Source organism: Schistocerca gregaria, chromosome 1 (genome assembly GCF_023897955.1).
Source record: "Schistocerca gregaria isolate iqSchGreg1 chromosome 1, iqSchGreg1.2, whole genome shotgun sequence".
NCBI classification, from domain to species: Eukaryota; Metazoa; Arthropoda; class Insecta; order Orthoptera; family Acrididae; genus Schistocerca; species Schistocerca gregaria.
The window spans coordinates 470,383,218-470,408,488 of NC_064920.1; the positions used below are offsets into that span (position 1 = coordinate 470,383,218).

General features: G+C 40.8%; 2 protein-coding genes across 2 annotated transcripts in view; both read left to right on the forward strand.

Moving 5' to 3' along the window:
- The window catches only part of LOC126353098 (uncharacterized), a 287,154-nt gene extending 281,933 nt beyond the window's left edge, over positions 1 to 5,221 (forward strand). Inside the window, exon 19 of the mRNA XM_050002737.1 lies at positions 1,526 to 5,221. Within this exon, the coding sequence (XP_049858694.1) occupies positions 1,526 to 1,718 (193 nt within the window). The 3' untranslated portion in view covers positions 1,719 to 5,221. The remainder of the gene's footprint in view (positions 1 to 1,525) is intronic.
- A 17,163-nt stretch (positions 5,222 to 22,384) lies between these two features.
- The window catches only part of LOC126365958 (uncharacterized), a 55,575-nt gene continuing 52,688 nt past the window's right edge, over positions 22,385 to 25,271 (forward strand). Inside the window, exon 1 of the mRNA XM_050008788.1 lies at positions 22,385 to 22,663. Coding sequence (XP_049864745.1) covers positions 22,543 to 22,663 — 121 coding nt within the window. The 5' untranslated portion in view covers positions 22,385 to 22,542. The remainder of the gene's footprint in view (positions 22,664 to 25,271) is intronic.

Consider the following 25,271-nt stretch of genomic DNA (forward strand, 5'->3'; position numbering starts at 1 on the left):
CCTATCTTTGCCGCATTGAGCTTTGAAACCATGTGACAGAAGCCGGATTTCTGTCATTACGTTCTACTCAAAGGGGTCTGACTTTTACAGTTCTTTTCATATATGGCTGAAATCAAGCACTGATTTTAACAAATGAACGATTTGTTGTATTAGTATTAAACATGTAGTGATACACCCAGCCTAATTTCTCCGAAAGTACCGCTGTTTATCTGATGATTGTTGTTATTAATTTGGCTGAGCGAAAGGGTAAGAAAAATCTTGAAAATAGTACTGACTTTTTTTTAATGTGTAGCAGAATTTGTTGTTTAGTGTTTTCCTGTATTTGTAGCACGCCGAGTCATTCAGTTCACCGTTTCCACAAGACTACAAGAAAAAAATATCAGCTGGGCCGTAGTATATAGATCAGCATTTATATGTTAGGAGCTTTTTCTTAATCCAATACAGGCATCGAAACAATATTAACATAAGAACGTTACAGTAATATATTAGAAAACGTTTGTGTAGAGAAAACTCTTATAGTGTGTTAGGCATTAACATTCTGTCGTCTCATAATTTTTTCAATTATCGGGTCTGAGATGTGACAACCGCACTATTTTCAAGAGATAATTGACCAATATCGTACAATTCGTATTATTTAGTCTGAAACAAATAAACTCAAATAGACAAGCCTCCCCACCTGCTTAGTAACGACATCATTCCTTAGTTTGAGCCGGCCGGAATGGCCGAGCGGTTCCAGGCGCTTCAGTCCGGAACTGCGCTGCTGCTACGGTCGCAGGTTCGAATCCTGCCTCGGGCATGGATGTGTGTGGTGTCCTTACGTTAGTTAGGTTTAAGTAGTTCTAAGTTCTAGGGGACTGATGACCTCAGAAGTTAAGTCGCTTAGTGCTCAGAGCCATTTGAACCATTTTGAACCTTAGTTTGATCCTGTAAATTGACTGATTTCTTCCGAAGAAAAAGTTCGAAATTTTCTTTTGTCAAAAACAATTTTCCCTGTGGAACGATTTATTACTCCCTACCACACATCTTCTGGTTCGAGGAAATGCAGCACAAAATTTCACCTGTGTAATAAAAAGCCTGTACTGAGAAAACTAGAGTGAAGATAAAAATTAACTGAGCAGCTTTCGAGAAGTCACGTGCAAATGGACTCTGCCACTTGTTCCCTGATCGAGATGTTGGCTCCAGCGAATGACGTCATGCGCGGGTCTATATTCCATAATATTTATACAGCCCCTTCCCTTTTTTCCAAAGGTTTCTTTAATTCTCCCACAAGCAGCATCTGTCTTTCAAAAATGGTTCAAATGACTCTGAGCACTATGGGACTTGTCATCTGAGGTCCCCTAGAACTTAGAACTACTTAAACATAACTAACCTAAGGACACCACACACATCCATGCCCAAGGCAGGATTCGAACTTGCGACCGTAGCAGTCTCGCGGTTCCGGACTGAAGCGCCTAGAACCGCACGGCCACCGCGGCCGGCCGCATCTGTCTTTCCCGCTGTTACTGCAGCGAGAGTGTGGTTGCAGGGTGGCGCCGGCGGCGGCGACTCCGTCGAGGCGCGGGACGTCCGCGCAGGCGGCGCCGGTGTCGCAGTCGGTGGCGGCGGAGCAGCGCCGCCTGGAGGAGGCGCCGGACCCGCTGGACGCCTGGAGCACGCGCTCCATCGCCAACATGAACACCCTGCTGGCCTGGGACCGCCAGGAGGACGAGAGCCTCTGAGGCCGGCGCAGCCAGCGGCCGCCTGCCACAGCCTGAAACAGTGGCAGCCCTCTCATCCGCGGTGCAAAACCTCCGAATAAGTGTGTCATCTTTGCTCACTGCTGATGCCTGTTAATGACGATCATCCGTCACGATCCTGCATGTTCTGTGAACTGCGAGGAGTCAAATTCCCTAGTGATGAGCAATAACAGATAAGATTCTGTGGAAGTACTTATTTATTCTATTTAATTTATTTTTGTTTACCTACTATATTGCATTTCATCGGGACGTCGCGTAAAGTAGCATTCCATTCCTAGCCAATGTCTGTTGTAATGTAAAGACTAAGATCTATGGAAAATAAACTACAATAGTTATTGATAATACCAACACCAATAGGCAAGGACGGAGGCACCATTGAATATGAAAGTAGAGCGATACCACAGATAGTTAAGGAAAGACCTATTGTAAAATACCCTCTGTTTTCACGTGACTAAACGAGATGGCGGCGTGTTAAGATACTGCACTCCGACTGGGGAGGTCAACAGTTCAAATCCCCGTCCGGGTATTCAGATTTAAATGATTTCCCTAAATTGCGTAAGGCTAGAGGGTTCCTTTGAAAGGACGTGGCACATTTCATTTCCCATCCTTTCCCAATACGTGCTGCGTCTCTGATGACCTCGTCGTCGATACTGATCTTTCTTCCTTCATATTACTTGTTGAATAAATCACGAATCTTAAATCTATCCTTTCTCATCTAGAATTCATAATTAAGGAATTCGTAGTGATTTTCGTAGATCATTAGAAGGTGGATCGATGTAACTGTCAAACCACATATTTTACCGCAGACAAGCGCGCACACAACGTGAGACAACAGTCTAAAGTGTTAGGTCCCTCGTGTGCTACTAACAGTGAGCGAGCGCCCTCTGACGAGTTCATGGGTCTGTCAGTCCTTAAATGATCACTGCCTATTGAGGGCGAAGACATGGAGTCTGCTGTCAAAACACACAAAAGTCCAAATCGAAATCCTATTCATATAACACACCCCTTCTTGCAAGCTGATAAGCGAGCGACTTGGGGCGGGGGGAGTGAATTTGCATCAGTTTCGTAACATCACCAAACGGTAACGCAGATTCTCTTGCGTTGTTTGGTCCCGACATACGCGACTGATCGAGATACCGTGGCTCAAATTCTGAAATAATTGTGTTTGAACTATAAAACAACAACAGTTATTTAACACAACCCCAAAGTAAACTTAAGTCATTCTATACAGCTTTGAAATTAGAAGAGCGGGTAAGACTAGAACATCGACTCTCATCTCTCTTCTTCAACTGCGCTCTAGGTAATGTTTTTCGAGAGTGGTGAAAAGAACTGTGTAGAGAATAATGGAGTTAATTTACTGAGTTGACACCCAGCTTTTTGCGTGAGTTGACACTCAGCTTTCACTGTAATTGACGCTGAATTCTGTGTTACCACTTACAAATTTCGATCTGCTGGTGACAGTAGCCGAGACGTTTTAAATATGAAAATATTTTAAGCGATCTAGAATGCTTTATTCGCAAAAATCCGTTTTGGGTATTTGCTTTATTAATATAGAGTCAGATTAGATTGTAAGACCAAGTTACTGTTTATCTTTCACCAATTATCTTGTAACTTTTGTTCAAAGTCTCTTCACACAGCTGATAAAAACATTGCCCTAATTCAGATGGAAGCAACAAAAGATGCAACGGGCCAACGGAAAAAAATGGCTGATAAATAACATAATGAAACGGCAGGAAGAACAGATGGGCATATAATACGACGTGAGCCTTTAGTGAAAACAGAAGCTCAAAAGATGATGTATTCATACTTTACATTTCAACATTCTGAGGCAGTACTTATTTATTCTTTTTAATTTTTTTTTTGTTCACCTAGTATATTGCACTTCATCAGGACGTCATGTAAACTAGTATTCTATTCCTGTACTGTCTGATTCCGAAATACACTACCAGCAAAAAAAATTAGTACACGCTTATAGAGGTTTCCAATTGTTGCAACAGTGCATATGGAATACATGAAATGATTACATTTACGGATCAATAACACAAGCGGGTCTGAGAGTTACCAGGTATCGACTCATGCTGAAATACCTAAATTAGTACTATATGTAGCCTCCACAGGTGGCAATACAGGCGCTGATCAGGTATCCAGGGGACTGTGCAGATGCTGAATACTGTCCTGGGGTACGTTATTCGACGGCTCTCAGCCTGTACGCGTTGTTATGTAACAGTTGTTGGTTGGCGAGTTGCACGAGTCACTTCTCGACCCATCATGTCCCACAAGTCCGGAGATAGTGCTGGCCAGGGAAGTTTCTGCACGTCTTACAGAGCACGTTGAGCTTCACGGGCAGTGTGTGGGCGAGAATTGTCCTGTTGGAACTTTACATAAGGTGATTGCAAGAACGGCAACAGAACGGTTCTAACAACGTTCTGTACGTTTAGGGTTCTGGTTAGCGTCCTCTCCAAAAACACCAAAGGTGAAGAAGGTTTGCAGCCTATCGCAACCTAGACAGAAAGGCCTTGGATGCGCCCAGCGTATCTTGGACGAAGGCACGCACTCTAGGTGACAGCGCTCAGCAGGTCTACACAATACGCGCGACAAAAATCACTTCGTTTAGGAAGAATTTGCTTTGATCGCTGAAGATCATGGTGAGCCATTCTATCTTCCAAGTGATGATGCTCTGGCAGCTATGCCGCTACGTTATATCGACCCTGAAACATTATCAGTACATCCCCAGGTGGCACATGCTGTCGTCGGATCAAACTCGACGTCGTCTTTCCAGGTGTACTAATTTTTTTCCCTGGCAGTGAAAATTCTTTATATACCGGATGCCTTTTTGAGCTATATCCCTTCTTTTGAGATTTTCCATAAGTTTTGATGTTGTATTCTACCAAAGGCTTTTTCATAATCAATAAAACGAAGGACTACATTTTTGACCTGATCATAGAAGTTTTACACTAGAACTTGTGATGCAGTTATTGCTTCTCTTGTACCTAAGCCTTTTATTAAGTAATTGTGTTTTACCCGTGAGTTTCTCACATTTTTCATGTGACCTTAGATGGATGGCTTTCAGAAATGTTTTTAAGGAACGGATCACAAGACCAGTGAGTCTGTGATCTTCACATTTTCGCACATACTCACTTTTCGGTAAGTGGGTGAAAGATGATAACAGTCATTGGAGTAGGTAATGACCTGTGTCATAAATTTTGTTAAAAACTTTGTGTAAGGCTCTGATACCTTCTTCATCAAGAAATACTAGTAAATGTCTTTGTGAAACCGTATTTATTTGTTCTCTGAATCATTAGACTATTCATTCATAATTCCAGTTCAAAATAAATAAACCGTTAAGGAATATTTTCAACAATAAATTTAGCATTCACTTTATTCAAGAAAACATGTTTTTATTTTGAATTCACGAAAATTCCTGATCTGCCTTCGGAAATCATTTTTTATCACGTAATAAATGTGTATAGTACTGCGCAATTAAATTTATATCGTACTGATTTATAATACAATTCTTCCATCAATTCCATACATACCTACTAAATTTCAGTTTAGTAGGATAATACGAAGTGAGCTACACATTAATGAAAGGATTTTAACAATGAATAGACACACGAAAACTTCTAAAGTTAACGAACTACAGCAAAAAAAGGGACTACGGTGATTTTCTGCCTGAGCAAATGGAGGCGTAGGTCAAAATAGTTTGGTAAGTTCAACTGCACACTTATCAAATATACAATACCGAGCTGAACTAAAGAAGTACGCTATACCGCCAAGAACTTCACAGAATCAGTTTACAGGTAACAACAGAACGAGCGGTCTCAGAACTTCTTTATTTGCATGGTTGATACCGTGAGATTAGGCGTACAATTCTGAATGACCTACACTATTTCCACTGGTAAATTAACAAAGTCTCTAGAGGCGCTAGGATCTGCACACCAAAAGCTTTCGGCATGTCGCCTAGTGAATGTGTAAACATCCTGCCTTGGTGTACGGCTACAGAAGTCGTTATCTGAAAACCGACAGAAGTTGTTGAGGGCTAAAGTCTACATCATGCCCAGCACCAGTCACAGCGGTGTTACTCTTTTGTTCATGGGTTGGCGAAGCGACAGCTTCTCTTAGCTTGTGAGACGATATTTTCACGTAACCAATGAGAGACGTGAATGTACCAATTAATTTCTAGCGTCGAAACTGAAACCATTCTCTTCTTCACCGCTGCCACATATATTTCACTGGTTTTCTCCCAATATGTTAGACATCATTAGATTGTGATTAGATTGGGACCTGATAGCACAGCTCAAGTTGTGCGAGTAAAACGAGCAGGAGTTAAATTTGTAATCTCGGTTATCTCAAATATTTGGCTGTTTCTTATTTCTAAAGTTGTGGTATACTGACGTGCGATTCGTCTCTCGCTTCGAAACACGTCTTCTGTCCGCTTACCTCTCAATGACTGCGGAGAACCAGCGACAGGCGCCGTCCCTTTCTTCCCACCATACGTCACAGCGAGAGCCGACAACGCTATTGCACGAAACACGTAAGTACGTCACTGGACTTGATCGACACTTTTACCGAAGTTGACAGAAGTGAAAGAAGACATGAGGCTAGAATTCCAAATGTGGACGTTGCACAAGCGTCCTCAAATGCATTGAAGACAATGTCCAGTGAAGTTATGCTCCATTCTCATCCGTCCCACGGCGGGTACATTGAATATAATAGTCACATCATTCAGGCACCTGTAACAAAAGAATTCTGTGCAGACTCCTTGGACCGGATAGAAGACGTTCTCAGAATTTGGCAAGGAACAGCTACTTTTTATTATGTGACAATTCTCCTGCTCATCAGTCCTCCCCATAATAACTAATATGACTAGGGAAACACGTATCCCATTCACCGGGCGTCTCACCCTAGGGTTTCCATCAGTTCTAGCGGCCACAAATGAAAATGAGGAGTGCTTCATGTAGTCTGCGAAATTCGTAAAAGTGCGGCGTGGCAACTAAAAGCACTTTCTTTTAAATGGTTCAGAAATGTTTTTAACAGTTCTACAAATACTGGTAGTAAATTATGAATGTATGAGGGGTATCAATCGAGAAATTGAAGTGTAAAACGATACATAAACATTTCATTTTTAACTTATTCTGGACAGTTTTACTCTGTGATAAGGAGAAACAACCTGGAGATGAACCAAAATGTACAGAAAATATATTGTTGTAAATTTTATTTATCATTATTATTCATTATGTAATTTATAATTTGTGAACGAATGAGCGTGAACAGAGAAACAAAATAAATGTTTCTGTCATTCAGGAAAACTTGATTCCAACCGTTGTGTAAGACTTTTCAATTCAGAGCCGTTTCGAAAATTTACCCGTCGATTTCGCCTCTTATTTAAGTCAAACAGCTTGGCCCCTTGATGCTGACTGGACTCACTTTCTGCCGTTCTCATTCCAAAACAAAACATGTGAGGTGGTCGCCAGGAATCAGTCTGCGTCAGTAGTCAACTATATTAACCATTTATTAATTAAACTTATATTTATTTCACATAAAGCAATTCTGTTTTAAGAGAAAACAGACAATCAACACAGCTCACTTGCGTTTCTTTTAATTGCTTTATTCATGCAGACTTTACGGCAGTGACAATTGTGCAATAGATAGCGGATAAATTATGTGAGCCTTGCATACGTTGGCAAGCTCTAGATCGAGCTCATCTGCTTCTGCGTCTCATCTGTGTCATCCGATAATTACAGCAACTTGTGCCATGTAGTTTCTGTCAGTCTGATTCCTATATTTCCTGTTCTATTCACTTCCTTGGTATTGTGTGTTGTCCAGATATTCTTTCCTTCTGGATTCATGCAAATTAGCAACTGCCATTTGTACTCATCATTACCAGAACCAACGTCTTCCCTTCCTCCACCATTATTTTTACCATTAGAAACTGAACTGACACAGACGCTCTTGCTCCGTTTAGAAAATGATGGATTCACATCATCAGGTGCAAAATCGGAAGATGAGCAATCTTCATCCTTCCTCTTATTCTGATTGTTATCTTAGGATCATAAGCCACTCAAAAGTACAAACTGCAATCTGATCATTAAACCACAGGTACTTCGTGTACAGTACTAGATAAAAAGGCAACAGTTATACGGATCACAGAGGTAAGAAACGAATATCAAAGAATCGGGAAGCACTGAAGTAATTTTTTTTTATCAAACAATCTAACATAAAATACTAAATCTCGAGGGCAAGAAAAGAACAAATCAGGAACAACGGGGGCAAAAGACGTTGCTTAACAGGCGACGAGTTAGGTGAGTCAGATCCGGATCGGGTCCGCATGGCGGATTCACGATCGCTGGTCAGGCATACAGATCAGCACGCGAGTAATTTCTTAATCTTCCAGGAAGTTTCAATTTCTTACACAGTTTTCCTTCCTCGTTTCGGCAAATGCTACAGTGGTCCCCACAATCCACATCGGAAAATACGATATGCAAACAGTTAAAACACGATGACACACATAACAAAGTTTACACGGTTCACACGACTTCTCTCAATCCTCAGCTGACGGCTGTGATGACAGGAAGGGCAACCGGCCACAGAGTGCTGTACATCGTTCTAGGTCATTACAGTCGGAATCGATCCCGTTCAGGATCAAACATCCTTCACACTTTTGGCAGAAAAGCCTCCAAGAAGGTCTTTCTGTAAATACTGCATCATTTTGCAATAGCTAGCTGTAGCGGCAAGTGGTGGTGCAGGTTATGGGTCATAAGTGTCGTACAATAAGCTTAGGCTTTTGTAAACATAACGCCATCAAAAAATTACTCATTTTGTGATTGCATCACAAAGTTATTGTAGATTGAATATGTCAACTTACGAGTCAACTCTCGTCATTTGCGGGAAGCTACAATTTTCTGCGTTAACGTGAAGAAATCTGTGGTTGAGGTTCATAAAATGCTGTATAAAACCTATGGTGAGGCAGTTTAAAAGTGAAAGAAAGTGCTCAGAATGGTTTCAACGTCGAAGACCGGCATGCCGGTGAAAGAGAGAAGGTTTTCTTAGCTGCTGGCTGAAACCGACAGAAACAATCACAGGAGATCGTTAGAGAAAGCAATTGGTGCTTTTGAATTGAGCTCTGAAAGGCAGGCTGCCACAATACAGCGTTAGAAATGAAAAGACTTTGCAGCGTGACAGTGCTCTAGCCAATGTCACAAAAAACGTCAAAAAATACGTGGAAACGATGAAATGGGAAGTCATTCCACATCCGCCTTTCTCCCTCGGACTACTAAAAATTTTTACTGGATCAAGTAAAAACCAGTATGAGCTACAAAGAAAAAATTGATTTTGGTACGTTTTTCAAAGTTACCCTTCTTATTCGTTACATGCATCAGAAATTTCAGAAAACTTTCAAATTCCTGTGCTGCTGATACAAATTAAATCTACCAGATCTCCTGCACACAAACGTTATTGTTCCTTCAGCTAGTCTTTTCATTAACGAATTCTACTTACTGGATATAGCAGTGGAAGAAGTGACAGCCAAGTGTGTTGTAGTAGTTCAAATTAAAGGACAGCGTTTATATCCACGAAACCAACACTTCCTTGAAATGTGCAATATACTTACTAAGAACGATTTTTTACGTGTTAGTCTTTATGCAAAAAAACACGTCATTTTTAGGATTCCGAATGTCACACATTAAAAAAGCAACTCTTAGGCCAGTTGCACACAAGGCGGACTAATTTTTTTCGCCGCCGTCAACCGGCCGCAGCTGCTCACAGAAACATGGCGTTTGCACATACGACAGTAAAATTTCCGTCGCCGTCGTACGAGTCTGCCAGTTGTCGGTAGTGTACTTTCATCATCAGACCAGTTCACTTCATTTTACGGTGTTATTTAAATTATTTATTGCTTTTAAGGGCTCAGTGTTGTTTAAAATGAATAGCGAAAAATTCCTGGTTTATTGTTATTACGTCGACGAATGGAAAGGAGAAGAAAAAATCGCCTAATTGGGGTTCGTCCAAGTAATGAAAGAACAATGGGGACTCGAGTTTCTACATGTTCTTTGGAGAGTTGAGGCAGGATGACATGAAATTCTTCAGTTACTTCCCAATGTCGGTGACTTTCTTTGACAGACTTCACGGGCGTCTTAAATTGACACTATTCACAGCAAAAGTCCCAAAAGGAGGAATTTGATTCAACTGGTAGAAATGCTGGCAGTAACAATGAGGTAAGTGTAGGACAACCTTTCTCAGACTACGGCGCTTTTAAAGGTAACAATATTTATATTTATTGAAACAATTCTGAAAACATACAAAATACCTATATTGAACAAATACATTTTTATACTCAGTTTCTGTACTACTACTATTAAACACAAGTCGTAATTTAAAGTTGCTATCAAAAATCTCGAAAAGTTCTTGACCGACTTACTTCAGATTTATACACGATACTCTTGCCTCAGCGATACAGATGGCCGTACCGTAGGTTCAACCACAACGGAGGGGTATCTGTTGAGAGGCCAGACAAACATGCGGTTCCTGAAGAGGAGCAGCAGCCTTTTCAGTAGTTGCAGGGGCAACAGTCTGGATGATTGGCTGATCTGGCCTTGCAACATTAACCAAAACGGCCTTGCTGTGCTGGTACTGCGAACGGCTGAAAGCAAGGGGAAACTACAGCCATTATTTTTCCCGAGGACATGCAGCTTTACTGTATTATTAAATGATGATGGCGTCCTCTTGGGTAAAATATTCCGGAGGTAAAATAGTCCCCCATTCGGATCTCCGGGCGGGGACTACTCAGGAGGACGTCGTTATCAGGAGAAAGAAAACTGGCGTTCTACGGATCGGAGCGTGGAATGTCAGATCCCTTAATCCGGCAGGTAGGTTAGAAAATTTAAAAAGGGAAATGGATAGGTTAAAGTTAGATATAGTGGGAATTAGTGAAGTTCGGTGGCAGGAGAAACAAGACTTTTGGTCAGGTGACTACAGGGTTATAAACACAAAATCAAATAGGGGTAATGCAGGAGTAGGTTTAATAATGAATAGGAAAATAGGAATGCGGGTAAGCTACTACAAACAGCATAGTGAACGCATTATTGCAGCCAAGATAGATACCAAGCCCACACCCACTACAGTAGTACAAGTTTATATGCCAACTAGCTTTGCAGATGACGAAGAAATTGAAGAAATGTATGATCAAATAAAAGAAATTATTCAGATAGTGAAGGGAGACGAAAATTTAATAGTCATGGGTGACTGGAATTCGTCAGTAGGAAAAGGGAGAGAAGGAAACATAGTAGGTGATTATGGATTGGGGCTAAGAAATGAAAGAGAAAGCCGTCTGGAAGAATTTTGCACAGAGCATAACTTAATCATAGCTAACACTTGGTTCAAGAATCATAAAAGAAGGTTGTATACAGGGAAGAAGCCTGGAGATACTAAAAGGTATCAGATAGATTATATAATGGTAAGGCAGAGATTTAGGAACCAGGTTTTAAACTGTAGGACATTTCCAGGGGCAGATGTAGACTCTGACCACAATCTATTGGTTATGACCTGTAGATTAAAACTGAAGAAACCGCAAAAAGGTGGAAATTTAAGGACATGGGATCTGGATAAGCTGAAAGAACCAGAGGTTGTACAGAGTTTCAGGGAGAGCATAAGGGAACAATTGACAGGAATGGGGGAAAGAAACACAGTAGAAGAAGAATGGGTAGCTCTGAGGGATGATGTCGTGAAGGCAGCAGAGGATAAAGTAGGTAAAAAGACGAGGGCTAGTAGAAATCCTTAGGTAACTGAAGAAATATTGAATTTAATTGATGAAAGGAGAAAATATAAAAATGCAGTAAATCAAGCAGGCAAAAAGGAATACAAACGTCTCAAAAATGAGATTGACAGGAAGTGCAAAATGGCTAAGCAGGGATGGCTAGAGGACAAATGTAAGGATGTAGAAGCTTATCTCACTAGGGGTAAGATAGATACTGCCTACAGGAGAATTAAAGAGACGTTTGGAGAGAAGATAACCACGTGTATGAATATCAAGAGCTCAGATGGCAACCCAGTTCTAAGCAAAGAAGGGAAGGCAGAAAGGTGGAAGGAGTATATAGAAGGTTTATACAGGGGCGATGTACTTGAGGACAACATTATGGAAATGGAAAAGGTTGTAGATGAAGATGAAATGGGAGATAAGATACTGCGTGAAGAGTTTGACAGAGCACTGAAAGACCTGAGTCGAAACAAGGCCCCCGGAGTAGACAACATTCCATTAGAACTACTGACGGCCTTGGGAGAGCCAGTCCTGACAAAACTCTACCGTCTGGTGAGCAAGATATATGAGACAGGCAAAATAACCTCATACTTCAAGAATAATATAATAATTCCAATCCCAAAGGTAGCAGGTGTTGACAGATGTGAAAATTACCGAACTATCAGTTTAATAAGTCACATCTGCAAAATACTAACGCGAATTCTTTACAGACGAATGGAAAAACTGGTAGATGCGGACCTCGGGGAGGATCAGATTGGTTTCCGTAGAAATGTTGGAACACGTGAGGCAATACTGACCTTACGACTTATCTTAGAAGAAAGATTAAGAAAAGGCAAACCTACGTTTCTAGCATTTGTAGACTTAGAGAAAGCTTTTGACAATGTTGACTGGGATACTCTCTTTCAAATTCTGAAGGTGGCAGGGGTAAAACACAGAGAGCGAAAGCTATTTACAATTTGTACAGAAACCAGATGTCAGTTATAGGAGTCGAGGGACATGAAAGAGAAGCAGTGGTTGGGACGGGAGTGAAACAGGGTTGTAGCCTCTCCCCGATGTTATTCAATCTGTATATTGAGCAAGCAGTGAAGCAAACAAGAAAATTTCGGAGTAGGTATTAAAATCCATGGAGAAGAAATAAAAACTTTGAGGTTAGCCGATGACATTGTAATTCTGTCAGAGACAGCAAAGGACTTGGAAGAGCAGTTGAACGGAATGGATAGTATCTTGAAAGTGCGATATAAGATGAACATCAACAAAAGCAAAACGAGGATAATGGAATGTAGTCGATTAAGTCGGGTGATGCTGAGGGTATTAGACTAGAAAATGAGACACTTAAAGTAGTAAAGGAGTTTTGCTATTTGGGGAGCAAAATAACTGATGATGGTCGAAGTAGAGAGGATATAAAATATAGACTGGCAATGGCAAGGAAAGCGTTTCTGAAAAAGAGAAATTTGTTAACATCGAATATAGATTTATGTATCAGGAAGTCGTTTCTGAAAGTATTTGTTTGGAGTGTAGCCATCTATGGAAGTGAAACATGGACGATAATTAGTTTGGACAAGGAGAGAATAGATGCTTTCGAAATGTGGTGCTGCAGAAGAATGCTGTAGATAAGGTGGATAGATCACGTAACTAATGAGGAGGTATTGTATAGGATTGGGGAGAAGAGAAGTTTGTGGCACAACTTGACTAGCAGAAGGGATCGGTTGGTAGGACATGTTTTGAGGCATCAAGGGATCACAAATTTAGCATTGGAGGGCAGCGTGGAGGGTAAAAATCGTAGAGGGAGACCAAGAGATGAATACACTAAGGAGATTCAGAAGGATGTGGGTTGCAGTAGGTACTGGGAGATGAAGAAGCTTGCACAGGATAGAGTAGCATGGAGAGCTGCATCAAACCAGTTTCAGGACTGAAGACAACAACACCAACAAATCTGATAAAACTTTTGATCAGAAATAGGTTCCACAAACACACATTGTACTTCAGTAGACTGTGCCAGTGAATACCTCTACTAATGGCATGTTGGCTTCAGCGTTAAAAAATCTGTTGTGTCAAGATGATAATTTTCGGTCTACGTGAAGTCTTGTGATGGCTGTACTTCGTCCACAAGCTATTAGTCTTTGCTTGCTTGTATTTGGTCGTGTAAGAAACGTGAACGCATTTTCAAAGACAACAAGACCAATGTTACTGTTAAGTAATAATTGAAATTATAGTGTTAATTACTTCCGTGGAGGAAACATGAAAAATGTCTTTCTTGCAATAGCAAAATTTTCGTAGTACGACGTCTGTTGCTTTTCGGGATATAACCAGTGATTACACTTGCGTTGCGAAGTCCATGTCGTTTCGCCCTTCTCCATACCACACGTCGTCTGCAGCTCGTGGTCTCGAGGTCTCGTTCTCGCTCCCCGAGCACGGGGTCCCGTCCTCCACTCCCGGCGGGGTCAGGGGTTTTCACCTGCCTCGAGATGACTGGGTGTTTGTGTTGTCCTCATCATTCATGGAAGTGGCGAGATTGGACTAAGCAAAGGTTGGGAAATTGTACGGGCGCTGTTAACACGCGCAGTTGAGCGCCCCACAAACCAAACATCTTACCGATAGACCGCCTCCGTAGCGCAGCGGTAGCGTTACCGCCTACTACGCAAGGGGACCTGGTTTCGAATTCCGAGCAAGGCACTAGTTGGCACGCAAGATGCCAAGTGGTGTCAACTTCGGTGGCCGAACCTCGAAGGGGATATACCGCCCAATAAATGCCATACGATCATTTCATTACTTTATCAATTGTTAAAATACGATGTTTCTGTTCATAAAGAGGCATTTACAAATAAAAACAATATCTAGCAACTCAAACACGTTTTTTATGTCTTTCTGAGCTATATTATTGAGACTAGCGAATAAATAAACACGAACTTGAAACCAACTATCTTGGAATGAAAGTGACATGAAATCTCCCAACAATGCCGTTAGGAAAAGGTTGGTGACAACAGAAGTAAAGCAGACACTCGGGCGATTTCGGACCGTATGCATTCAGCATCTTGAAAAGAAAAAGCTAGTCCGTCATAGTTTAGACGATGCACCCAAATTTTTGAATTAGCCTGCACTGGCATTCGACACCTGACAAATGAGCTGATTAAACGAATGAGCACTGATTGTACTTCTAATGTTAGTAGTTAAATCGTTGGGGAAGACTGGTTGGTACATTTCCACTAGCGTTATCTTGGAATAAGTCTTTGGCTGCCACAAGAAACGTCTGCATGGTCAACAAAGACGTTTCATAACGCACAGATCTTGAAATTTTACTCTCTGCTGATCACATTAGTCGAAGAACAGAATATTCTGCCACCTAAACGAATGATATTAATGAATCAGATTTTACACCAGTTGACAACCAACCAAAATATTTTTGTGCAAAAGGAAAATAACACGCTTTTTCCCTTAACAGGCTCTGAGAACAGCGCTCGTATCACTTTGGTAATGTGCGGCATTGCCAGTGAACAATATATCCCAACTGCGTCAGTATTTCCTCGGCAGAAACTGAATCCAACGCTCTACATCGCAACTCCACGGGCCACCTTCCCTCTGTATAGTAAAACTGGCTCCGCGACTGCAGAATTATTTTTGAGATGGCAGCAGCATATTATTTCCGTAGCGAAAGCAACAGTATAAAAAGCTAGCGAACCCGAAAATGCTTCGCAATAGTTAAATATGTTTGGGAATCGGATGTATGTCCTAAACTACTTCCCTAGTTATCTCTGCCCATCTTCTCTTCTCCCTCTCTTTGCCTATCTCTTTCTCCTCCCCCCTCGCTCTATTTCTGCCCACCTTCTCTTCCTTCCTCCCCCTCTCTCTCTCCATCACTTCCCTCTCTCCGTTCATCAACCTCTCCACCTTTCCTTGCCCATCTCATCCTTCCCATCCCTGTGCCCCTTCCTTCCTCCACTCACTGTCCATCTCATCTGCTCATCCACCTCCGTAAACAAAGCATTGATTTCGAAATGAAGTCGCTTAACATTGATAGATAAATCGGTTGGTATCACTATAGCCTGCGCCATGTAGGCTTGCACTTCCGCGCATAGAGGGGGAGCGATAGGAAAGCGTGGAGAGGATGAGGTCTGCGCATGTGTTGTGGCAGAGATCGGGCAAACGAAATCCATGTTGCTGAACTGTGCTGCTGCGGACAACAATCGAGTTTTATTGGCCTTCAGTACATCGCATTATACGTTCAAAACTGTGATGGAGTAACACATCTTAAAACCGATTTCGGTAAGTGTCTACAGGAGAGAAATCTTACTTCAAGTCTATAGGTTGAGTCCACTGCTCTACAGCAATCGTCTGGATGACGTCGGAACAGCTGCCGCAGCTATGTGAAGATGTTGTGGCGATGTAAGCGCTGTATCATTTGAGACACACAGAGGCGACGGGGTGTGCCGGGGCTTGCCCAAGTTCACTGCTACTAGTGCCACGTCATCATAACGCGCCTGTGCTTAGCATACGAGTATTGCACCATAATACAAGGACGAAATTAAGATTAAAGTAACTTTTCCAAACTTTGTCAATATATTCTTTGGTATATTAATGTTAAAATTGTTAAATCTCAAGATCATCAGATGAATATAATTCGCTAAATATATGGTTTTAAGTGAAAAACAAACGGCACTAAATAACGAAGCTAGAAAGCCAAAAATGGTGCAGAATGTGCACGTCTATTCAAAAATCAAGTGTTACAAGTCTCAATTTGATCGGAGCAATATTTTTGTCAAATTATATGTTTTTAAGAGAAATTGAAAGCGTTAAATATTAGACTCAGAAATACGAAAATTGATATGAAGCTTCAGTTTGATATAAAGACCTTAACTATGTGACCCCATTACGCTATCTCTAATAGTTTTCAACTAATGCACTGAAAACTAGATTTCGAACAAAAAGTCCCTATTTGTAGTAGATTAAGAATCATTTATATCAACGATAGAAAGTTTTGATTGCATCACTTAATTACATCCATTAAATAGTAAAGCCATAAACAGTTTCAACACCTTAACGCAAATAACAATCAATGCAAGGTCTCTTAGAGACGTAGTCCATAGGTCGTTTTCTACTGTCGGTTCCGTTCTAAAAATTCTAGCCGGCAGAGTCTAAACGTAGTCGAGCTAACTCCATTCGTATAAAAATGACGAAGATTGTAAATTGATTCATGGCTGATTTATTAAATAATACGTCTCCTATAAAGCGAACATTTAGCTGTTGCTACCTGGGCTTAGAGCAGACTACGGTAGATGTTCCGTTTGGCAATCCGCTGCGCCCATATAAAAATAAGGCCTGAGAGCCTGTGACACACACACACGTTGCACCAACCCATCAGTCTGTCCGCCTCAGTCTAACGTTGGCTTACGCGCTGTCTCGGTTTTCGGTACACATAGGACACTACACCTCCCTGTATCGCTTAGATTTCACCAAAGTAACTGTTTGTATGCCGCCCGTATTGTGGACAAAACAGCGTGGCAGATGGTGAGATTATTTTCACTTTTGTGGCGAGCTATTAACTATGTTGATCAGAATTCAAGGTAGTTTGTTGTTGTGGTCTTCAGTCCTGAGACTGGTTTGATGCAGCTCTCCATGCTACTCCATCCTGTGGAAGCCTCTTCATCCCCCAGTACCCACTGCAACCTACATCCTTCTGTATCTGCGTAGTGTAGTCATCTCTTGGTCTCCCTCTAAGATTTTTACCCTCCACCCTGCCCTCCAATACTAAATTGGTGATACCTTTGATGCCTCAGAACATGTCCTACCAACCGATCCCTTCTTCTAGTCAATTGTGCCCCAAACTTCTCTTCTCCCCAATCCTATTCAATACTTCCTCATTAGTTATGTGATCTACCCATCTAACCTTCAGCATTCTTCTGTAGCACCACATTTCGAAAGCTTCTATTCTCTTCTTGTCCAAACTATTTATCGTCCATGTTTCACTTCCATACATGGCTACACTCCATACAAATAGTTTCAGAAACGACTTCCTGATACATAAATCTATATTCGATGTTAACAAATTTCTCTTCTTCAGAAACGCTTTCCTTGCCATTGCCAGTCTACATTTTATATCCTCTCTACTTCGACCATCATCAGTTATTTTGCTCCCCAAATAGTAAAACTCCTTTACTGATTTAAGTGTCTCATTTCCTAATCTAATTCCCTCAACATCACCCGACTTAATTCGACTACATTCCATTATCCTCGTTTTGCTTTTGTTGATGTTCATCTTATATCCTCCTTTCAAGACACTATCCATTCCGTTCAACTGCTCTTCCAAGTCCTTTGCTGTCTCTGACAGAATTACAAAGTCATCGGCGAACCTAAAAGTTTTTATTACTTCTCCATGGATTTTAATACCTACTCCAAACTTTTCTTTTGTTTCCTTCACTGCTTGCTCAATATGCAGATTGAATAACATCGGGGAGAGGCTACAACCCTGTCTCACTCCCTTCCCAACCACTGCTTCCCTTTCATGCCTCTCGACTCTTACAACTGCCATCTGGTTTCTGTACAAATTGTAAATAGTCTTTCGCTCCCTGTATTTTACCCATGCCACCTTCAGAATTTGAAAGAGAGTAGTCCAGTCAACATTGTCAAAAGCTTTCTCTAAGTCTACAAATGCTAGAAACGTAGGTTTGCCCTTTCTTAATCTAGCTTCTAAGATAAGTCGTAGGGTCAGTATTGCCTCACGTGTTCGGTAATTTTCACATCTGTCAACACGTGCTTTCTTTGGGATTGGAATTATTATATTCTTCTTGAAGTCTGAGGGTATTTCGCCTGTCTCATACATCTTGCTCACCAGATGGTAGAGTTTTGTCAGGACTGGCTCTCCTAAGGCCTACAGTAGTTCCAATGGAATGTTGTCTACTCCGGGGGCCTTGTTTCGACTCAGGTCTTTCAGTGCTGTGTCAAACTCTTAACGCAGTATCGTATCTCCCATTTCATCTTCATCTACATCCTCTTCCATTTCCATAATATTGTCCTCAAGTACATCGCCCTTGTATAGACCCTCTATATACTCCTTCCACCTTTCTGCTTTCCCTTGTTTGCTTAGAACTGGGTTGCCATCTGAGCTCTTGGTGTTCATACAAGTGGTTCTTTTATCTCCAAAGGTCTGTTTAATTTTCCTGTAGGCAGTATCTATTTTACCCCTAATGAGATAAGCCTCTACATCCTTACATTTGTCCTCTAGCCATCTCTGCTTAGCCATTTTGCACTTCCTGTCGATCTCATTTTTGAGACGTCTGTATTCCTTTTTGCCTGCTTGATTTATTGCATTTTTATATTTTCTCCTTTCATCAATTAAATTCAATATTTCTTCTGTTAACCAAGGATTTCTACTAGCCCTCGTCTTTTTACCTGCTTTATCCTCTGCTGACTTCACTACGTCATCCCTCAAGGCTACCCATTCTTCTTCTACTGTATTTCTTTCTCCAATTCCTGTCAATTACTCCCTTATGCTCTCCCTGAAACTCTGTACAACCTCTGGTTCTTTCAGTTTATCCAGGTCCCATCTTCTTAAATTTCCACCTTTTTGCAGTTTCTTCAGTTTTAATCTACAAGTCATAACCAATAGATTGTGGTCAGAGTCCACATCTGCCCCTGGAAATGTCTTACAATTTAAAACCTGGTTCCTAAATCTCTGTCTTACCATTATATAATCTATATGATACCTGTCAGTATCTCCAGGCTTCTTCCATGTATACAGCCTTCTTTTATGATTCTTGAACCAAGTGTTAGCTATGATTAAGTTGTGCTCTGTGCAAAATTCTACCAAGCGGCTTCCTCTTTCATTTCTTTGCCCCAGTCCATATTCACCTACTACGTTACCTTCTCTCCCTTTTCCTACTACCGAATTCCAGTCACCCATGACTATTAAATTTTCATCTCCCTTCACTATCTGAATAATTTATTTTATTTGATCATACATTGCTTCAATTTCATCGTCATCTGCAGAGCTAGTTGGCATATAAACTTGTACTACTGTAGTAGGTGTGGCATTCGTATCTATCTTGGCAACAATAATGCGTTCACTATGCTGTTTGTAGTAGCTTACCCGCATTCCTATTTTCCTATTCATTATTAAACCTACTCCTGCATTACCCCTATTTGATTTTGTGTTTATAACCCTGTAGTCACCTGACCAAAAGTCTTGTTCCTCCTGCCACCGAACTTCACTAATTCCCACTATATCTAACTTTAACTTATCGATTTCCCTTTTTAAATTTTCTAACCTATCTGCCCGATTAAGGGATCTGACATTCCACGCTCCGATCCGTAGAATGCCAGTTTTCTTTCTCCTGATAACGACATCCTCTTGAGTAGTCCCCGCCCGGAGATCCGAATGGGGGACTATTTTACCTCCGGAATATTTTACCCAAGACGACGCCATCATCATTTAATCACACAGTAAAGCTGCATGCCCTCGGGAAAAATTACGGCCGTAGTTTCCCCTTGCTTTCAGCCGTTCGCAGTACCAGCACAGCAAGGCCATTTTGGTTATTGTTACAAGGCCAGATCAGCCAATCATCCAGACTGTTGCCCCTGCAACTACTGAAAAGTCTGATGCCCCTCTTCAGGAACCACACATTTGTCTGGCCTCTCAACAGATACCCCTCCGTTGTGGTTGAACCTACGGTATGGCTATCTGTATCGCTGAGGCACTCAAGCCTCCCCGCCAACGGCAAGGTCCATGGTTCATGGGGGGGGGGGGGGGGGGGGGGGGGGGGGGAATTCAAGGTGAAATATCATTTTAATTGGAACTTAGCGTAGAAGTCGCCTTTGAGCTGCGCATTGTGCTGTTTATGATAGAGACATCATTATTATCAGAAATGTAACTATATTTGCGTGTATCATACGTTTACTTAATATCAGTTGGAACTCAAAGCTTTTGTTTATAACCATAGTTCCTGACACCGCTGAGTAAACAAAGAATAGAAACATTTCTTTCAATGAGCACAAGAAGAATGTGGACTTGCAGGCTGGAAATTACGTTCAGTATATTCTCGATCGTTTTCTGGCTGACCGCAAAAATAGTTTACAGGCTCTTGCAAACGACGGCGAATCTTATCTTATTGTCATCCCACTGCCCCACAACGTCAGGTACAATTTTTCTCAAAACGACGATTGTCTAACGACGAGATCATCGACAATGGTTGCAATAATTGCCGTTTATTGTGATTTGGACTGTATTATAAGTAAAAATGTGATACACAACAAAGCAGACTCAAACTCGAACCGGAACCATTATATTTGTTTGACAGCTGCTTCTACTACATGTAACTTTTTAAAATGAGTATGATGCGTGTATGTGGGTGTGTTTCACTGCGTAAAAGGGAGTTACTGGAAGCAAAAACTAATGCAAAAGAATGTCGCAAAATTGTCAGTATGTTATATTTTCGGTGTCAATAGGCATTATGAGTTTAATTCGGTCGACACTGCAGTGGGAGAACGCATTTGTGATCCACTGAATAAGCGAGCAACTAACTATCTCCTGTGAATAACTTGACGGAATGCTTACAGATAACGTCGAAAACCACAGATATCTCAACAGGTAATCCTCCCTTTCATTTTAAAGCATTTTCCAGTTCGCGCCTTCATAAAAAATGTGTGTTTACTTGTCGATATATTGGGTTTTTTGATGAATTTATGCTGGTGCATTCTCGGGAGTAATTAGAGCATACAACCCATGTCCGAACCATCTGATTGTAAAGTTAGGATGATAGGTTCAGGGCTTTCATCCATCTTCACCTCCCTGTCAAAGTCTTATTTCTGAAACTTTGCAGCGTACCCCACACAGTTTTGCTACACGCTACCTCTTGCTTCATGTACAAGCGTCTCAGTGTTTTGTTATCTTGAATGTTTTTTTTCCCACATAGCTTGTAACATGTGCTCAAATTAATTCTATCGGACTATATTGGCATTGATATGCGGGTAAACGCAAAACCGTGAGACCACATTCACATGCAAAAAAGTCAGATTTTTACATTCCGCCGCGTGACTTTTATAAATTAACGAGCTGCAGGAGTTCAGCACGAGTCTGGCTTTCGAACTCGTTAAGTCATTTCTGAAGCAATACCTATAAATAAAACAAGTTGTAAAAGTACGGTACAAAATATGGAATGTTAGGTTACAAACATTAGGGTACAAGTATGGAATACTAGCATTTCATAGTTAGTGACACAGCCATCTCGATATTCAGAAACACAAATTAAATCAAAAATAAAATTTAAATAGGCAACAAACATACCATCTTAATTTATGTACTGTTGCAAGAATGAAAGTGAAAACCACCAACCTGCAACAATTATTCCTCCTACCGAATTCGTTAAAACAGCTTCACCCACTAGCAATGAGTGCCAACTGCAATATGAATGCATCCGAAAGCAGTGTACAGATGCTGAACGTAGTTTTCAAGCACCTCACCGAAGTAGCATTCACAAGGCGACAATCCATAGTATTTTATATTACTGCCCCTATACCACATTTGTACCTCTTCCTCTATAAATAGTATTACATGTTCACTCAGTCAACCTAAAGGAAACTGGGCGTTCGTTGTATGTAGGGCCTAAACCACATTCATAAAAGAGCACCGTTGTGGTTTTCGGTGCCACAAAATTACAGCCTGTTTGCCACAGTTCGAAGAATTTTGTGTTAATGTTTGTTATGTCGTTATTTTCATTCATTGTAGTCCTGATTTTTTCACTTTTCCGTTTTTCTTGCAATTTTTTTAAATTCCAGTTTTTCGTTGTCTGTTAGCAGAGTGATTAACAAACGAGCAATACCCGTTCCTATACATTGTTTTGATTGAAATATCGGTCATTTTTAGTCTCTTTGATTCTTTTCACTTGTTTAAAAGTAGCTGCTCGAGGCCAGAGATCACTGCACTAGGCTAGAGAGCCTGTATACAGAGACTCTACGCTATCAGTTATTTCGTCATCGTATTGTTCGCAACACGAAATTTGTCACCTGCTCGATACGGCACTAAACCAATTTTTTTTTTCGTAGTAAAGTCAGACTATAGCAACCAAAATGGCTGGAGCTGCCAAGGTTATTGGGAGACCAATGCTTAACCAGGAACTCATGGGCGAGAGATTCAAAAAGGACAAGCAGTATTTCCGCATCCGAACTGTGTTCACTCCGAATCTGAAGAGTAAGTAGCAGCAAGCGAGAATTATGCAAAGTTTTTAATTGATCTCTTTATATACAGTAACTTTATTTATAGTTCATCAACTCAAATTCACAAATCACATAACATCTAGCTATTATCGGCAGGCAATCTATCCTCCACGTAAAAATAAAGTGTCAAGTCCACAAACATCTGGGCTGGATTGCTAATGGTCAGCAGTTCGATTCTTTTTTCTGATATTTGCTTTCCATATCTTTAAAAACCACTCTACGTATTATCTGCGTGATTTCACAGTGAGAACTTAATTCATCACCTCTCCAGCCCATGCACAGCCTTTGCAAATCCCTCGACTCTAACGATGGAGTGATGACTGTAATAAAAATATTTATTGCACAAGGCATGTTGCATAGTCTATGTCATATTTCCGATTTCGGATGATAGATAAATACAGTTGTCCATTGTATGTTTCTGTGCTTCTTCACAGTGACATAGGTCCCATTTGTATATGAAAGATATCAAGGACGATCGAAATTTCTATTCTAGATTTACAGAACTTGCGTTACTAGTAAGTTCACAATTGGTATGACACTTGGTTTCCTACAAAAGTGTTCCGTTTTATTTTGTTACAGTCACCGTGATAAGGGGGTTCAAGTTAACTGTCTGAAATAATGTCTGTTTTCACTGATGTCGCATTTCCCCATTAACTTGAAACATTAAGACATCTTGGTGTAACAGTGAAGCGATTAAATTTTCACAGGTGTATCCAAAGAAAACTTATAAAGTAACCGCCATTATACACGGTCAATATTCAGAGATAAGACAGAAACGAGCATTCGAAGCCAAAAACGTCTAATAAACATGGGTTCTAAATTCATACTTTGAGAGCCATGAGCACTTGCTGTGTAGAAGAGATGCGTTTCACAGTAGCGAAGATGAACGAGGGCGCATAGTTTTTGGGGTACGCGCTTTAGAGCCCATTTTTAATAGACTTTTTTTGGTTCTAATGATCGGTCCTGTTATATCCTTTAATATTAACCATTCCTCCTGGGAAGCCTTGTATAGTTCAAACCAAACAATTCGTTTGAAGTGGACGGTTATGTTTCGGGGGAAAAGGCGATATTCGTTTTACGAAAAATAAATTAGCTAGCCCGTATTCGTCACTAATGTCATCTTAACGCATTCATTTGCTTTTAATTTATTCATTTTTTAAAACTGTGTATGAGTACATTAAAAAGAATTTGCTATCTTTGGTGTACTCTTTATCTCTTTCAAATCGTTGCTACTTTCTACATGATGCTTACGCGAATTTTTCGCCGGAGTCGTAAGAGATACATTTTATTGTAGAGCTGCAATTTAAGCAAAACTGATCTATAGACCCGTTAACTGACAACATTTGTACCTTGTAGTGTTCCACTTTTCGGGCCGCTAGTTGACAAAATAAGAAAATCTAAGGCTTTTTTTTTTAATTTCGGCTGTATCGTGTTCCGTATTTGAACTATGCATCTCAAGTCTAAAATAAGATATGTAATTATCCGTTGGGTTTTTAAATTCGTTCTTGTTCTTCGTCCTCGATACGTGAGACGCAAAGAAGGATTGGTTTCATTGACATATGATGGAATGGCTCAATGAAATTTTGAAACTGTCGAATTCTACGCTAGTGCATGTTTGTGACTTTTTTTTCTTTCCTTTGCTGTTTACCGGAGTAGCAGCTTTACCTTAAGCATTTGATAAGGCCTTTATAAGTACCTAAATCTAGTGACCGTGTGAGTAGATTGTTTTTCCTTTTAAAATAAGGTACTACACCGTAACAGCAATAAATTTCTCCATCTTATCTCAATGTTAAAAACTACGAGAAGAAACAATTCACTTCCATTTGAGGTAATTCCTGAAATCTTTAAAGACTTTGTTGACAAAAAAATTAATAGAAAAACTGACGCTGTGAAAGCATACGATAACAGAAGCAAGAGCGTTCTAGTAAACATTTGTTCGGAAACAAGCCGTTTGCGGCATGATTGCGAATGTGTAGTTTCAGGCCACCACTGACTTCAACATGAAATATTGTCCTAGTTTGTACAAATGTTTTTGAAATGTAAACTTTTTGATTGCACCCCATCTAATTGGACTTAAATTTTACCCATGGCTTACCTTACCTAGCGCAGCGTGGAAAAAGCGATAGGATACATGCATGATGGGGCACAAGCACATTTTGCTGCTAATATGACAGGATATGACAGGACATCTAACACGTCAGTACAGTCATGATAGACAGGGAAGGCATACCGGGTACCTTGGTCACCAAGGTCACCTTACCTCGGTTCTTTGGATTTTTCATTCCGGACTCATCTCAAAAGTGAAGTTTACGGAACTACCGCTGTCACCTTGCAGAAATGGAACAGTGAATTGTAAAATTACGATCGGGGGTGCGGGTGGGGGGGTGACAGGGAGGGGGAGGTGCTTGGAACACCTCTGTCAACAACAGGTACGCATGTAAAGTAATTTGTAACGTGTAGTTTGCTGGAGCAGTATTGTATTTCTTGATAAGGTAGACGTCGAAAAAAAATTTGAGCCAAAATTGGTGTGGGCTTGTCGAATGTTTACATTTCGAATGCACTCATTTTGACTAGAACAATAT